The 17,860-nt window shown below is 38.0% G+C and overlaps 1 protein-coding gene across 2 annotated transcripts in view; it reads left to right on the top strand.

Annotated features, from left to right (window-relative positions):
• The first annotated feature begins 2,685 nt into the window (after positions 1-2,685).
• Positions 2,686-17,860, top strand: part of VTA1 (vesicle trafficking 1) — a 40,417-nt gene continuing 25,242 nt past the window's right edge. The window contains exons 1-2 of one of the 2 annotated variants that reach the window (XM_032184626.1): positions 2,686-2,845; positions 16,773-16,867. In XM_032184626.1, coding sequence (XP_032040517.1) covers positions 2,734-2,845; positions 16,773-16,867 — 207 coding nt within the window. In that variant the 5' untranslated portion in view covers positions 2,686-2,733. Of the gene's footprint in view, positions 2,846-3,061; positions 3,081-16,772; positions 16,868-17,860 lie in introns of those variants that run through there. The other variant, XM_032184627.1, reaches the window with a different exon arrangement.

Genomic DNA, 17,860 nt, shown 5'->3' with positions numbered 1-17,860 from the left:
TTACTTCTTGAATTAAGTGTAGCTTTGGGAAGGGAGGGGGAGGGAAAGGAAAGGGAAAGAGAAGGAAAAGGGAAAGGGAATGGAAAGGGAAAGGTAAAAGGGAAAAGGAAACTAAAATGTGAAATGGAAATGGAAAGAAGCATTTAAGATGCTTTCATCCAGTAGAAAAGCAGATGAAGTTGAGATCCTGCTGAGAGGAAGGGTCCTTTTAGGAATATTTGAAAAATTCTGGAAAATTTACAAGAAAACCTTTTAGCACCAGCTGTTAGTTAAGCAGTCTCAAACAAGGCTGGGTTATAAATGCTTTGTAATCCTCATCCACAAAAGTAGTCCTCCTTATGTAAACGGAATTGCATGATTTAGATTTCTAGGAATTGATTGCTTCTGTGCCATGGACATTGAAGTAGCTCACAACTAGCTCTGTCTTTTTTTAATATGTTTGTCAAGAACAAGATACTTTCACTGTATTAGGGCATTAATGTTGTGACATTTTTCCCTGTGGAAATAAGTTATATGTTGTCTTAAATATATGTGCAGACAACACTATCAAATCTGTGCAATGATAAACTAGTTATTTGATATTTATAAGCATTGCAAGTGGAATAACAATCACTGTGCTAACTTCTTATTTGCATAATACGTCATGTGCTTTGGTCAATACATTTAATTTTTTGTTGTATGTATTGGTATCCATCTGGAGTTACTTTTTGCAATTTAAACTTTTAATTTCAGTTAAAAAACAAAAAAAAAAAACAAACAAACAAAAAAAAAACTTTATACTTATAAATAAAACACCATGTATACATATAACATATGTATACATATACATATATAACACCATCTACTAAAAAGAATTACTTCTATGTTTTAAGTACTGTGGCAAAATATTGTACTCAAATCACACTTAATCAGACTTTCATTCAATAAGAAAGTAGCTTTATCACCACCCCATCATTATTTTTCCTAGTACTTCATATTTCCATTGCTTGTTGTTCTTCTGCAGATTTCAAAATACTTCAGAAAGGTTAGAAGAGTGTCAAAGTCCCCAGCCCCTCAGGGAACTTTCCTATTACCTCCAGGAGCATTGCAGAGCCAGGACTGGCACAGGACTGCCTGAGGTCCCTTTGGGCGTGTGTAGGAGCTGGACTACCCATCACCATGCCCTTTCCTTTAGTGGTCAAAGTCTGGAAATTTTCAAAACCTGTTCTTGTTCAAAATCAGACCAGATGTAGATTTTTTTCTACATTTCCAGTAAAATGAAAATTCCTCAGTTTCAGTTTTTCACTGGCAAACAAAATGTGCATTGTTGCCTTTTAGTGCAAATGTTTTTCTGTTACTGATTCCATCATTAGTTTCTTGAACAAACAGATTGTGATTTTACATCCATGTAAAGAAACCTTTTCCCCATGGCTGTCAAAACTTCTTTTTCCTATATTTGTCATCTGTTTTCCTAACATCTAACGTATCCTTAAGTGCCTCTCAACTTTTCTTTCTTCCGTTCTTCCCAATTCCCATCACTTTTGTCATCATTTATGTTGCTTTCTATCAGCTTCCCTCCACCCTCACACCCTCTGAGATTTATAGCATGCCTGTGCTTATTTCTCAATGTTGTGCTGATTTTACTTCAAATACTTAGCAATTATTTGAGATGATCTTGGAGGCTTTTATTCTCATTATGAAAGGAATTACATAATAAACTTGGGGATTCTTTGATTCAGTTCTACTTTTTTACAGAATTAACATACAGTCCTGCCTCCCGGAACACAATACAAAGTATTTTTGTGGCTTACATCAAGCACACATTTTAAGTGCTTCTTTGACTTTTTCATTGCTTTCCACCCTACTCTAGCTGCCTGTTTTCTCAGACAGTGCTCAAAGCAATCCCCAGCTCATGCGTTTGCAAGTCAGATTCGTCTCTAGCCAGACATCACACCCATTTCAGTTCTCTCTTAACAAACAGCCGTAATTGTTCCCTCCATGATCTTCAGCGAAACAAGCTCAATACACCCATCAAGTGACGTGGCTGCCTTTACATCAAAGGCATAGCTGCTTTGGGCCAGCTGGCTTCTACACCACCACAACATCCCAGTCCTATAACCACTCGTTGTTCTCTTGGTTTCTTTGTCTTCCTTTCTTCTGCTCAGCCATCGTTTCCCTTCCAGTCTCCTCTCCGCACTCTCCCAGGACAGCCATGAGGCAACGCCGCCACCTCTCCTGCCCCGTGCTCCCTCCAACACGCAGCTTTCTTTATGCTCTGGAGCACTGACATCCTCCTGCCTCACAGACAGCCATTTGGAGCCCAGGGGAAGCTTGGCACCAGAGCTATTTAAAACAAATAAAAATTAAAAAAACATTTCACCACACCGCCAGAAGACAACAGGTGCGACAGTATCACAACGTGGGGGAGCACCATTTTGAACGACTTTCCTCCAACAGCTCCCCTTTCTTTCGCTGCTCTCACCCCCGCTCGAAAAAAAAAAACGAAAAGCCCCGGGGGTTTCTCTGAGCAGGGAGCTACGGGGGCAGCGTGTGGGCACGGGGGACGGAGCCACCCGGGCCCCGGTTGAGCGGCTCAGGGGTCCCGCGGGCGGCCTCCCGCCCGGCAGGGGCCGCTCTCCCCGGGCCTAGCGCCGCCGGGAGCGCCCCGCGTCCCTCAGCGGGCCGGAAGCGGAAGGCTCCGGCTCCGGCGCCGGCGTCGGGGATCGGCAGCCGCCCGCTCGGCGTTGCTGCGAGATGGCCGCCGCCGCCGCGCTCCCCCCGCTGCCGCCGCAGTTCAAGAGCATCCAGCACCACCTGCGGACAGCGCAGGAGCTGGACAAGCGAGAGCCGGTGGTGGCGTACTACTGTGAGTGCGGCGGGGGCAGCGCCGCCCATACCCTCCCATACCCTCCCCTCCCATCCCGGCCCGTCCCCTCCCGGCCGGGCCCGCCCCGCCGCCGCCCCCGTTCCCCCGGCCCGGTGGGGTGTCGGGGTGCTGCCCACGGGTATCGCTCGGAGCTGTCATCCGAGGGGCTCTGCAGGGTTGTCCTGCCGCTGAGAAGCCCTCCCTCTTCCGTCCTGTGTCGGATGAAGCAGTTTGGGTTTGGCAGTCTGTATAGCAACGTCCGCTTTATTTACTAGCGAGCTCGTGTTGCCGCTTCTTCAGGCTGTTTTGATTCTTCTTGTTTGTTTCATTTGTTTGTGTTTCCTTGAACTGCACGAAGCAATGTATCTTTCAGACAAACCCATCTTCTCCCCTGGTTCTGATCTGTCACCCTTTCTAAAAGCTTCCTGCTGCCGTTTAAGAAATGGCAGCCTGTTAGTCAGCTTCAATTAGTGTCACGGTTGATCACCACCACACTTGGCAATCCCTAAAACAAACAGATTATGAAGAGTTACAAAGTGCACTGACTAGAAATGTGTCTTTATGTGTTACCTTTTTTTTTTTTTTTTTTCTATTCTTGAGTTGGGACATCATTTGGGGGGCTTACTTGGCAACAGCCTGGGTTCAAGACGTTAAAAAAAAATACGGGTGGAACTGATTGCTTGATTTGTAATAAACAGTCTTAGTTTTAAAAGGATGAACTCACAGAGTTCAGGCTTTAGAAAGCTCTGAAAAATGTGTCAGAAGACTGATTTAATTTTCACATGTTATACAGGAACAGCTAATTTACACAGCTAATTAATTAATTAATTGCACAACTAACGCAGAAAAGTACCACTAGAGAAGCCAGATAGCCACATATGAGAACCCTGGATGTTCTCAGTAGTATTTGCCATGTTTTTACTGGAAGAACATAGGACAAATTGTTCTTTGTGTGACAGGAAACACCAGCTAGGTCAAGATGCATTGCAGTTTTGTTTTTATTTGTTCTTTTTTTATCAGAATGTCTGGCTATTAAAAAAAGGCAACACATGTCATTGTTATTTTTTATTTTAAACTGAAATGTTCTTGTGGCTGGTCTCTGCCACGTGATTTTTATTTCTGGCTTTGAACCTGAAGTAAGTTTCTGAACCATTAATTTTAAAACATTGTGCTTGGAACAATTGTATGGGGTCCCAAAGCGTTAATTATTAAATATGGCTGTTGTCAAAAAAAATGTAAAGTTCCAAATGTCTACTTCTACCACATGATAATAACAAAGGTTTTCCTAAAAAGGTAGAACTGGATATGCAAAGAATGTTCAAGATGTTTTTCAGGTAATGTTTTGAAAGGCAACACATACTATTTAGTGTTCAGAGAGAAAGCAATATTTCTTAATAGATGCTTTACTGAAAAGAAAAAAAAAAAAAACAACACTTAAACAGCATCTCATTGTTGAGCCTTTGAAATACGCTTCAGAGGAACTCTGTGCATTTCCAATAACATACTTTGCGAAATGGATTGTGTGAGAAAAGCTTGCTGTGTGCTGAAACACATTGGCACACCTCCACTGCCCTTGTCTGTACAGGTATGCCTGCAAACACGCCTGCGTGGGACCAGGCTGGTGGTGTGGTGCAGCAGTCAGCCAGGGGGGCCTGTGGTCACGAGATGGGACAGTGCTGCCTATTCTGTCACGGGGCTGCTTGCACACCTCTGTGTGAGGGGGAATATCTGCCATTTGGTAATATGATGGGAATAGCTGTCAGTGCAGAGATGCCAGGAAGGTGTTTATAGCTTTGGTGTATTGCCAGAAGTGGTTCGTCCACAGCCGAAAGTTTTCATCCTAATAGTAACATCTTCATGGCACTGTTGCTTTGAACACAGACATATATTGGCTAGGATTTTGATTTACGTGCATTTTAATTTAATTTCACTTATATGTTTCCGATAGTAAGAGCTGTTCCACATTCTAATTTGAATACCAGAAACAGATGGATTCTGGTAAGATGTGTTTGCAGCCTAAAATATTACATCCTGTGCCTTAGCAATAAAATTGTCGGAGGGAACCACTTACTACACGTTAATATTTTGTGTCTCTTCAGCATCTGCTGTTGGCAGGGGTGTGTTCTTAAAGTCTGGAATTTCAATGGCAGTTGCACATTTCATTTGCATATCCCATTTTAAATTTTCTTCTCTTACTTTTTTTAGATGTAGTTCATCTGAAGTCTGAAGCTAGTATAAACCAGTGCTGCTACCTCAAGAAGATATTGTAGTTTGTCTCTGGTCTCACATTCACACACCAAAAATACTTCAGAAGCAAACCTTGGTGTAATTGTATGGTGAACAGGAACAGCAGGCATTTTCAGCCAGGCCAGTTTGCTACCACCTAAACAGCTGTGCTCATGCACAGAGGCAAGGAATAAATAGCAGTAACATGGGGAGAAAGCAGGACTTTTTTTGGTGTTGCTGGTTTATGTTAATTTAAAGAAAATGTAATTTGATGGATGTTAAGCTCTGTTTTACACAATACAGATAGCTGCAGCAGGGATGGTTTGTGTTTTTCAAGAAGCATGTACTTTTCCACATGAAAAATCAAATGTTACAGAACAGCATTGGTGCTCTTGTGCAGCATGACAAGTGGTATTTGTTGTGGTGCTTGCTGGAAAATCCACAGAAATTGAGATCTGATTTTATTTCTTGTGGTTCTGTACATTCCTTACAAGCCCTTCACTCAGTTTTTAGCGTTCAGATTGGTATGTGATCAAATCGGCTTTATACGTTGTATGAAAATAATGACTTTTTTTAGTCATAGCTACTGTTAATAGCTGAACAGAACTTTCAACTTTTGGTAGAAACAATAAAAATATATTTGGTTTCTGACAGCATGTACTGTAAATTTACTTGTCTGTAAAAATTGTTTCTCTACAGTCTATGTTCTAAGAAGAACAATTATACCATGCTTATTTTTTAATTCATACAAGACTATCTTCCGACACTATTCTCCTTTTAAAGAGATTAGGAGATGCTTTATAGTCAATAAAATGTTCAGGCCTGTTATACTCTACTACCTCCCTTTAAAATCTGTATTGTTCCCTATTACTCCACATTTCATATAATTTTGTTATAGTCTTACTGTAGTTACTCTGTGTTCAGTAAAGGGCAGTTGTTTCAATAGGTGTAAGAGAATACCAGTAAAGAATGCTACATAGGTTGCCCAGCAAAGGAAAGGAAGTGATTGTTCGTCAATAAAGTAACTTTCTTGGTTTTTTTGTTTGTTTGTTTGTTTGTTTGTTTGTTTTAAAAAAAAAAAAAAAAAACAAAAAACACTTAAATGAACTTGACTCTTTAATGAACTTGACTCTTTGGCTACTTTGAGATGTTGTATTGCAAACACAAGGAGGCAGGCTTTGATAAGAAATCTTTGGCCTGCTTAGTAGTTGAAGAAATCTAAATTGTGCCATAGGCAGATATATTGCGAAGTTACTTTTTGATAAATTGCATTGTTTGCGAGGTAGGTCTGTGTTCTAAAGACTTTTGTTTTAATGTTTAAAGCAGTTTTTTCCTTAATAGTTGTTGTTTCAGGCTTTCGGTAGTGTTTCAGTAGTACATCTTTTTAAAGATGGTTGGTAGTGCTATTAATTTTATTCTTTTGTACCTGTTACTCCTTGATGTTTTAATTCAAACGTTTTGAGAGAGTGCTAGTGAGTTGCCAGAAAAATATATATTCGAAGTGACATCCTAAAACCCACGTGGTGTTTGGGTATCTAGTAAATGCAGCATGAAATCATATGATTCTAGTAGCTTCTGAAAGTCTTTGATAGTCAGCTAAGCATCAGAAAGCATTAACGTGAAATCAGTAGACTGGATCTGTTTAAGAAGATGTGAAGATCTCCCATAATTCTTAAATTCTTCAAATAGAAAAGTGCAAGATAATTATTTCAGAGGATCTTACTTTTGTGTTGACATTTGTGTTTTCGTGGGATACAGCAGGAGAGAAAAAGAGGTGATTTTTTTCCCCCACAACTAGTTGACAGTCCCGTGAATCAGAAGTCATTCAGCTCATAGTGGAATACCCATCTGCTAAATTTGACAGTCTTTTACTTTCAAGTTTAATCAGACATCAGTGAAGCAAGGTTCTCAGTACAAACCAATTATAATTTTATTATAAATTATAATTTTATAATTTATATTGTGGGGGAGAAGAACAAAGTAGAACTTCTGTCCTGAATCAGAACTTTAGGAATATAAAATGACCTTTGAATTTTACAACTTAAACACTATTTTGTCTAATGATTTTTCCTCAAAGCAGAGAACCCTAATAATCAATATTGAACTTCTATTTTATTCAACTTCTTACTCATCTTGATGCATTTTGACCTAATTTGGAATGATTATTTAGGAAGATGCATGTAATTCATAAGTATTAAATGGAAATAAAATTGACTAATGTTTGCTATATTTCACTGGAGAGGCTCTGCGTATACTCACTGACTTGGTTTAACTGTGACATTCTAGAATTGAAATGCATGAAATAATGTTCTTAACATCAGCTAGCTACTAAAATCAAATTCTGTAGCTTTCTGGTTTAAATACTTCTGTACTAGTTTTATATAATCCATTTGTAAGAGTACATTTACCATAATCTTATGTTGCCATAAAGCAGTTTTGCTTGCTACTAATAGTACAAAGTATTTAAAACCTATTATTAGAGATCAGGTACTGAAGAATAGATTTACTCAGTTCTTTACCCATAAGAAGTTAATTGATCAAGTCAAATATTTAAGAAGTAGATCTCCATAATGTACTGGAGAATTTTTCTGATTGTGCTATGAGTATAAACTTAAAGTATTTCTCTTTTTTTTTTTTTCCATTGCTTTTTTTTTTTTTTTTTTTTTTTTTGTCTTCAATCTTAGTTTATTTGCTCTGATTTGTTTCAGAGATTTGTAAGTAGGAAAAATGTACTGAGAAAACTGTTTTGTGACAGTAGGAAAACTGTACTCAGAACATTGTGCACTGTTTTTCTGTAGAAACAGAAGAACAGGCAGAACTGATGGGAATAACAAAGATAAATACATGAAATCCACAGACCTCAGAACAAGCTGTATGTAGAACTAAATAGTAAAGACGTTAACTACTGTATAGTGTTTCTGGCATGTGCTGGTGATTACAGAGGTAGTATTTTAAAAGCAACTACTCTGACAGAGAGAGGAATGAAAATATAAAAGTGCATTTCAGAGATTAAAACTTAATTTTAATTTCTGAGGTGTGTGTATTTATCTTAAAATCCTAAAGTTCAGTTGTATGGTGTGAATATACTAACATGCATTTTTCCACCAAATATTTCACATGCCTTTGGTGGATCTGTTCAACTTGAACCTCTGAAAGTAGAATGAAGAACTGCCTGAGATTTGCTGCACTTCTGAAGAAGGGGTGCATCAATGTCAACGTTTCAGTTTGCAGAATAGCAGAATCATTGAGGTTGAAGAGAATTGTGGACACCCTTTAGTGTAATCTCCTGGTCACTAGTTAGGTTAGTCAGGACTGTGTCCAGGCAGGTTTTGAATGTCTCTGAGGATGGAGACTCTACAACTTCTGGGAGCAACCCATTCCATTGTTTGACCACCCTTGCAGTAGAAGTTTTTTTCTTATATTTAAGTGAAATTTCTAATATTTTATTTTGCACCTGTTGCCACTTGTCCTGTCATTGGGAACAACTGAGATGGGTCTGGCTTTGTCTTTGTTCCCTTCATTCCCAGGTCAGGTATTGATGCACTATCATGCATCAACACCAAACAGTCACAGCTCAAACAGCCTCTTCTGGTATGATAAATTCTCTTAGTCCTTCGTCATTTTTGTGCTACTTCCCATGTCTCCTCTACCGGGGAGCAGAAAACTGGATGCAGCACTCCAGGTGTGTCTCACTGGACCTGAGTAGGAAAGAGCGATAATTTCCCACAACCTGCTGGCATTCTCCTAATGCAGTGCAGGATGCTGTTAGCAGTTAAGGTTAGGAAACATATCTGAGTCGTGCTCACCTAGAGTGCTTTGGTTCACCTCACAGAGTAGTTGAGAGCGCAAAATGGGTTTCTTCCACTTGAAACTTAACTAGAAGGTGTTCCACACGAATGCTTCAAATTTGCTCTCGAATAGCTACAAGCTGTTTTATCCATATGAACTTGTCCGTAAGTGAAGAGTATCTGCCTTCTTTTTTGCCTTCTTGAGAGCTCAATTACTACATCCTACAGTTCAGGTAGTTCTTCTATTTCAATTATAAATGTTTTGTTATCTGTATTAGAATATTAGAATAGGCTTTAGAATATTAGATAGGCTTTAAAAATACAGATTGTTTAAATATTGTGCAAAAGTTTAGAAACGTGGTGATTCCACATATAGATCACTTATTCAAATTTTTGAGAGCAAAGGTGGTCTTTAAACTGTGGTGAAGAATGGCATGAAGTATAGAATACTGAGTCATAGCATAGATAATAGATACTGTTAGCTTACTTGGGTTGTCTCATCTGACCTTAACAATTAACGCAATTGTTTGAAATTGCAGGTTTTTTCATTATTTACCTTGTTTACAAGTTGCTGTTCTTGGAATAATGGTGAATTTTAATGTAACTCACTGCAACTTTCAGTAGTTTTCTTTCTTAAAACATTTTTCTTGAGATTATTTTGACCTGACAAGGTTTGTCTCGCATGTAACATAACCTTGAAATTCTGTTATATAGGATTTAGAATATTATAAAAGAATCTGAACTGAAGAGGGTGTCAAGCCTTTTATTGTTTTGGGTTTCCTAGTGAAATTTGTGTTGTCTTCATCCCAGACCAGACCTTTCTCCTCAGAAAGAAAGATTTTTTTTTTCTCTTGCATTTCTCCTTTAACTAATTTTACTTGAAAGTATTTATAAATAATTTGTATTCTGTGGAAAATTTCAGATCTTGAGTGGATGCTACTAGCCTAATATGTTTCTTGTCTTGTGCCAATTTCCTTCAGCACCGTATAATGGAGAAGTGGTATAGGACCCTCCAACATTTCATGTAGAAATAGCATATATTCATGATATGCATGCAAAAATTATGTGATTGGTATGATACGTTAATGTTCATGGAAGAAAGAATAATTCGTTTCCTGTGCAGATTTCTTTAGGAAAATACTTTTACAGTAGTTTTAGTACAATCTAATTTTCATGTTTTTGTGTCTCCCTACTCCCCGCATTTGTATTCCAGCTATTGTTTTCCTGTTACAAGCAGTTAACAAACATTTTTCTGCCAGTGGGTTGGTTGGCAGTGGGAAGAAGAAGGTGTAGAATATCAGTGAATAATAAATTACAGAGTGAAAAAGCTTTCAGTTCTTAATCAGAATCAAAATATGACTGAAGGTTATGGAAATGTTTTTGTTACCATTTAATGTTAATTGTGGAACATGTGAATGAAAAGTATTAAAAGTATTCCAGTTCTTATTAATTTATTTTTCTGTACTGGAAGAAAATTAAATACGTGTTAGGGGAAAAGAACTGTAATCTTTTGATCCTGGTAGACCAGGAAAAATCAAGATAGATAAGTAGGACAGAATTGAGAAGACAGAATCGGTGTATTGTGCATACTTGCTGGCTAGAACCTTGGTTATCCAGTATTTTTACTTGGCACAGAGTTAGTTTAAAATGGGAGCAGGGGGAGTTTCAGTTGTTATCCAAACATAAATCTGGAATAACTTACTGTGTATTAGGAATGAATGCCTGGCACATACTGAAGACGAAATACTCGCTCTGAAATTGTGCTGTGTATTAGCAAAGGAAAAATAACGTGGTATTACGTGACATAAATAAAAGCAGAGAAGTTTCTGTAAAGCTCACTGTATAATTCCTTCCAGTACACCCACACTTAGTATTTACTGAACAAAGATTAAGGGCAACAAATCAAGACATAAATTTTGTCGTTGTCTTGGCAAAACATTTTTCTGAGAATGATTGCTTGCCAAGTCTTTATGACTTTGAAGATAAATGTCCTGTCTGCAAACTGAGAGCAAACCCTCTTTTAGTTAATAATTGGCTAAACAGTCCTGTCTTTGTGCATAAAAGATTACAAGTGACTTTAGCCCTACTTAAAATATTAATAATATTAGACATAAGCACGATGTAGTCTTTACCTCTTTTGTGCTTCACTTTCTGCATATACTCCCGTTGTTAGTCACATTAAAAATCTTTCCTTCTGCTTGGTTTGGGTAAAGGAGACAAAAACTTAGATTGTAAATATAGATTAAAAAGACCGAGTAATTTCATTCATTGGTGTGTTTGCAGGTATTCCAGATCTTCATCACAGTATTGAATAGAGATGACAATTATAGGTCAGTTATTTCCACGAGTGGATGCGTTCTCCAAATACTTTGTTTAGGCTTTAAAGTCTTGGAAATTTTTCCGGCTACGATGTAGTTTTCATTGTCTTTTTATATCAACATTTTTAGCGGCTTGGCTTCTCACATAAGAAACCTAATATCAAATATTACCAAGCATATGGTAATATAAGTCAAGTTGTTTAGTTTTATGAAATATTACTATGGTCATTGAGGACATTTTAAACATTTACAACTCAGGTTCTTGAAGAAAAGTGCTCCAAAATCATTTTGATGTAAAATGAAATCTCAAGTCATTTAAAAATTCACGTGCTGTATTTTTAAAATGTGAAAAAATGTGTGATTTAGCAATCACAGTAATAATGCACTCTATTGCGTTTACAGTATTATAGAAACCAAGATAGCTGTATTTAAAGGAATGTAAATAATTTCTCTGTTTTCTTTCAGAAACAGAGAAAAAAAATCTTAACTTGTGTTTGGCCTTCACAGCAAACATTTTGGAGGTGATAAATAGTTGGCTTCTTGCTCAGGAGATTACTTGTCAACATAAACATAGAGGACAGTTCTTTGAACGTTAATTACTAGTTTAAAATTTCGCTGAGGATACTAACATAGAAAGAATGTTTTGTTTACTCCTGCTGAAAATTCAGCAATGAAGTGAATTTACCTATTTGCTGTAAGTCAGATAGGATAAGGACAGTAAATGGATTTCCTATACTAGATCAAAACATATCTTTAGTTACTATTGTTTATGCTTACCAAAAGTAATGTTTGTGTGATAAACTACATGTAAAAGTGAAAGGTACTTAAGACTTCTGTCACTTTAATTGGCAAAAGTAGTAGTTTTGAAAACAGTGTAGTCTTGTAGGAAATGTAAAAAGTAGAACAACTGAGCACTTCGTCACTGTCTACAAGGTAAGGTATTTAGGTCAAAATGCAGTAAGTACAACTTTAGTGATTAGTGTCTTCGTATTTACTTGTCCGTTGCTCTTTATACACATAATTTTAAAAGCAAAAATTCAAAATTTTAAAAGAATATTATTTTTATTTCAGTACTGTCGGTAGGGGCAAAAAGAATATTATTTCCTCTGTGTCCTATTCAGCTTTTGTCAGAAATTCTGTATTCTTTCAGTTTTTCAACTATTTCATTTTATTTCTGCATAATGAATCGAAAGATTGATAATAGTTTTTCAACCTCCAAACAGAATTTTGACTAGAGCACCAAAATGTACTTAGCAGCATTTTAATAGAATTATATGATGAAGGTTTGGGTTGGAAGGGACCTTAAAGATCATCAAATTCCAACCCTCCTGCCGTTGGCAGGAACATCTTCTACTAGACCAGGTTGCTGAAAGCTCCATCCAGCCTGTCCTTGAACACTTCCAAGAATGGAAAGCATCAACAGTAGTTTACATAAGTGTCATAATCTTGGTCACCACTTTCTTGAGAAAGGAGGAAAAGCTTTTGCCCTTACCTCAGTGATTGTGTCATCAGAGGCGTGTCTCTTGATATGCAGTATTCCTTTTGAACTTATTACTGTGTGTGAAGAGGTGAACATGTAAAAATTCTGAACTTTGAAAGTTCTTAAAGATTGCCACAAACTCTTTTAATTTGCTAAGTTAACTTAAGTGTGCTTTGACCTTTTGCCAGCTAATAAGATGCAGGAGTTCTCCCTTGTGATGCTGGTAAATGTGAGACAGTTTGATGGCTAGGTGTGGTAAATGTCTCTATGTATTTGGTTGTGCAATACAGAAATGCCATTGCTGTGACAGGTGGAGCAGAGTTAACCTTAGCTCAGATGACATAAGTAATCTGTAGAATGTCTGTGTTCATATAGGTAGAGCATGTATTATATTCTATGATTTTATGCCATGAAACGTGTTCCGGGAAGCTTGCAATCAAATATGTACTTAAAGATCAATTTAGTTGAAGACTAAGTACGAACGTAAGATCACGAGACTTTAATCTGCAGTAAACTCAAATTAATTTGAGTTCCTGAAATAAAGTTCTCTTTATCTCTCTGTTTGGATTTATTTCCAATATAATTTCAAATTTACATGTCGTAGTTTCAGAATTTAAATGTTAATGTGACAGGATCATAAAGATAAATGAGTTTAAGCGAATATATCAGTAATTAGTTTAATTTTAGTGTTGTCACATAACTACATAACAAATACAATTTTTGTTAAAATTTGTCTGCATCAGTTATTTTAGTTGTTCATAGCATTTACTCATTCCTGAATTTTGACTCAGAGTAGACTTTTATATGGTTGTTCACAGTATCATGGAATGGTTTGGGAAGGCCATCCAACTTGGTATCCACAGTTTAGGCAACTGCACTCTGGACAACCACGTTCAGTGCTCTCATAGTAAAGAATTTCTTCCTTATATCTAATGTAAATTTGTCCTCCTTTAGTTTAAAGCTAATACCTTTTATCCTATCACTGTACCGATACAGAGTCCCTCTCCATCTTTCTTGTAGGCCCCCTTTAGACACTGGAAGACCATTAGAAGGTCTGCCGGGAGCCCTCTCTTCTCCAGGCTGAACAACCCCAACTACCACAGTCTGTCTTCATAGGAGAGGTGCTCTAGCCACTTGATCATCTTTGTGGACCTCCTTTGGGCTTGTTCTAATATGTCCATGTCCTTCTTGTGCTGGAGGCTCCAGAGCTGAACACAGCACTCCAAATGGGGTCTCATGAGAGCAGAATGGGAGAATCACCACCTTTGGCCTGCTGGCCATAATTCTTTTGATGTAACCCTGGATATGATTGGCTTTCTGGGCTCCAAGTGCACATTGGTGTCTCATGTTGAGTTTCTCATTGGCCAACACCCTCAAATCCTTCTCCTCATGGCTGCTCTCTATCCATTATTCTCCCAGCCGGTATTTGTACATGGGATTGCCCCAGCCAAGGTGCAGGACCTTGCACTTGACCTTGTTGAACTTCATGGGGTTCACACGGGCTCACCTCTGCAGCCTATCCAGGTAGGTCCCTGTGGATGGTATCCCTTCCCTCCGGAATATTGACTGTACTACACAGCTTAGCATCATTGGCAAACTTGGTGAGGGTGTGCTCAATCTCACTGTCCATGTTGCCAACAAAGAAATTAAACAGCACTGGTCACATTACTGACCCCTGAGGAATACCACTCGTCACTGGTCTCCACCTGGACATTGAGCCACTGACTGCAACTCTTTGGGTGCAACCATCCACCCAGTTCCTTATCCACTGGCTTGTACATCAATCAAATCAACATCTCACTAATTTAGGCAAGGATGTTAGGTAGGACAGTGTCAAATGCTTCCCACAAGTGCGGGTAGAGTACATCAGTTTCTCTTCCCTTGTCCACGAATGCTGTAACCCCATCATAGAAGGCTGCCAACTTTGTCAGGCACAATCTGCCCTTAGTGAAGCCATGCTGGCTGTCACCAGTAACCCCCTTATTTTCCATGTGCCTTAGCATAGTTTCCAAGAGTATCTGCTCCGTGGTCCTGCAGGGCACAGAGGTGACACTAACTGGCCTGTAGTTCCCCAGGTCTTCATTTTTTCTATTTTTGAAAAATGGGGGTTATGTTTCCCCTCTTCCAGTCAGTGGAACTTCACCGGACTGCTATGACTTCTCAAATATGATGGACAGTGGCTTAGCAACCTCATCTGCCAGTTCCATCAGGATCTTTGTATGTACATGTATTTCATTATGTCCAATGGACTTGTGCACCTTCAGGTTCTTTAGCTGGTCTTGAACCTGATCCTTTCCTGTAGTGAGTGGTTCTTCATTCTAATCCATGTCTTTGCATTCTGTGCCTTGGCTGGCTAGCACACTTGCTGGTGAAGACTGAGGCAAAAAAGCCATTGAGTACCTCCGTCTCCTCCATATCCCAGGTAAGCAAGCAGGTCTTCTGTTTCCCTCTGGAGAGGGTGAACATTTTCCCTAGGCTTCCTTTTATCACTGACATTCTTAGAAAAGCTTTTTTTGTTGCCCTTGATGTCGCTGGCCAGATCTTAATTCTGTCATGGCTTTAGCTCTCCTAACGTGATTCCTGGCTGCTTGGACAGTGTCTCTGTGTTCCTCCCAGGCTACCTGTCCTTGCTTTCATCCTCCATAGGTTTCCTTTCTGTGTTTGAGTTTGTCCGGGAGGTGCTTATTCATCCATGCAGGCCTTCTGGCATTTTTGCCTGACTTCCTCTTTGTTGGGATGCATTGCTCCTGAACTTTGAGAAAGTGACCCTTAAATACTCATCCCAGGCAGAGCTCCATGCACTCCAGCTGCTCACTGACGTAAAGGGCAACACCCCCTCCTCATCTCCCCATTCTTCACTCTCTCTCATCCTTCATTGGAAACTTAAATAGAAAGTTGCTAGGTTGTTCTATCAGATATGTATGCAAGAGCAGAGAGACATGAGAGGACACAGAGAAAACATACTTCAGTGTATGTTTTTGTTTTGTTTTGGTCTTTAAATGGTTGGGCAGTCCAACAGCTTTAACATTCAAAAATGTGTCAGTTTTGCAGTCCTAAATACGGAGTGTGTGTGTATATATATATATATATATATATATGCTCTGTCTGGTTTGAATAATCAGTTGTACACGAAACAGGAAATACTCTTGTTAAAACCTAGATAAACTCGTTAAATTTAAATAGCACTGGGATATGCTGTAATGTTCATGATAATGTTCAGGAGAGTTAAAAAATGTATAGGTCTTCCACTCTGCATTTGAAGGTGTTTTGCAGGACACCTCTGATGGTCAGAAATGAGAGTTAATAGAGTGTTTTTGTGGAAAAATGTTACTGTCTCCATTGGGTTACTGAATGTTTCTGTCCGTTATCCTTTCTGCGTGTAGTAATTCTGTTAAATATTAGTTGTTTGGTTACATCCACAGTTTCCTAAAGCATATGAAGTTTTGCCATGTATATATATGAAATTCATAGGTTTTGATAATTCTGTTCATTGTTTTCAACCAGAGGGTAGTAATCATAAGCTTTTCAAGATCACACAAAAGAACTGTAAACTTTACTTGTAGGGAAAGTTTAATAAAGTCTGTTTTGTCTGATTTAAAGATCAGATTTGTGTCTTGTTTGCCTTTTGATGATGTGTATGCATTTATGTGGGTACAACAGATTGTTAATTCCATTTATTAAAGTAATGGTTTTAAAGTTTACTAGTTCCTGCTACAGGAAACTTCATCTTTTTTTAGGTATATCCATATACTATGTACTTATATATGAGTTGTGTGAAAACTATTTGTGGACACTTAGGGAAAAAATCAACTTGAAGCTCGTATTAGAGAGTTGCATTGTAGCGTGTTGATTATTTAGAAAAGCACTTACAGTGATACAACCATCGATTTGAAATGAGCAGAGATACTCATTGTGAAAAATAAAGCATAAATCTTAGAAAAAAATATTTCCTAGTATTTATCCAAGATTGAGTAGATCTCAAATTACCTGTCAGTGCTCAGTAGCACTATAGTATTGGATTTATGAGCTTGTCTTTCAGATATATTAGGGGGGTGAATTGCTATGGGTTTTGCCTTAGATACGTAATTTTTTTTTCTTGTTTTGTTTCCTTTAAGGTCGTTTGTATGCAATGCAAACAGGCATGAAGATCGATAGTAAAACCCCAGAATGCCGTAAATTTTTATCTAAGCTTATGGATCAGTTGGAAGCTGTAAGTATAATTTATTGCTGTCCTTTAAAATTATTCATGATGTTATTTTAATTTCTGTTTAAGCTTCTGTAAATACTGTCTTTTCTCTATCATCATTCTTTGAAGCAGCTGTTCTGTATGCAGGCTTAATGTAAGAATTTAAGTGGTCTGTCATAAATCAGTAGAAGGGTTGGAAGGAGATAAAGCTGTGTGTGTGTATTTGTGTGTGTGTGTATATATATGCATGCATAAGCATAACTGTAGCTTCATGCAGTGGACATTTACCATAAGATTTTGATTAGACAATGTGAATTATGATACTTTATATTATCATGAGAAATCATAATTAAATATGAAATATATGCTGGAGACCTTTTTATTGATTTGCCTTTCCTTGAAGTCTGTAAGAGTTATTTGTAATGCTGTAGGAGTGATTAGCTTAGTCCTTACTGCTTTTCAAATCTTTGACCTAAGTTGTATCCTGGGAGTTTCTTTTAATGTTCTCTAAAAGATAAAGGTACTTTTGATGTTATCCTCTGTTAGAGATTAGGGATCTTGTACTATAATTTTTTGTAAGCATAGTCTTACTTGTTGTGGTTAAGAGGTAGTTATGCCTTGCTCTTTTGAGCAGACCTGGTAGTATTAAAAAGCAAACAGTCTTGAAAAGAACAGAGTTAAGGTAAGAAAGGTAGTCATTGTACAGATGGTTTAAATTCCAGGAGCTGTTTGTGTTCCTGTTCTGTAGAGTAGTTTTCAATAGCCTGGGAGGAAGTAGAGCATGGATTTTAAGGTTTAAGTGCTCATTTGGAAGCAGAAAGTAACACTGAAAAATGAAGTGGCACTTCTTTTTGTGTTCAGTGTTAATGATTCCATCCACAAACTAACCATAGCAATACCTGAAGAATTGGTGTGAAAATAATGTAACAGCCTTCATTTCTTCAAGGGAAAAAATGAGACTTGAACCATTTGCCTTGTATTCGTACCTTGTTGTTCATGTTATGTTTTATTACTGAT

This window comes from Aythya fuligula, chromosome 3, assembly GCF_009819795.1.
Source record: "Aythya fuligula isolate bAytFul2 chromosome 3, bAytFul2.pri, whole genome shotgun sequence".
Taxonomy (NCBI): domain Eukaryota; kingdom Metazoa; phylum Chordata; class Aves; order Anseriformes; family Anatidae; genus Aythya; species Aythya fuligula.
This window is presented reverse-complemented; position numbering and strand designations above follow the sequence as displayed.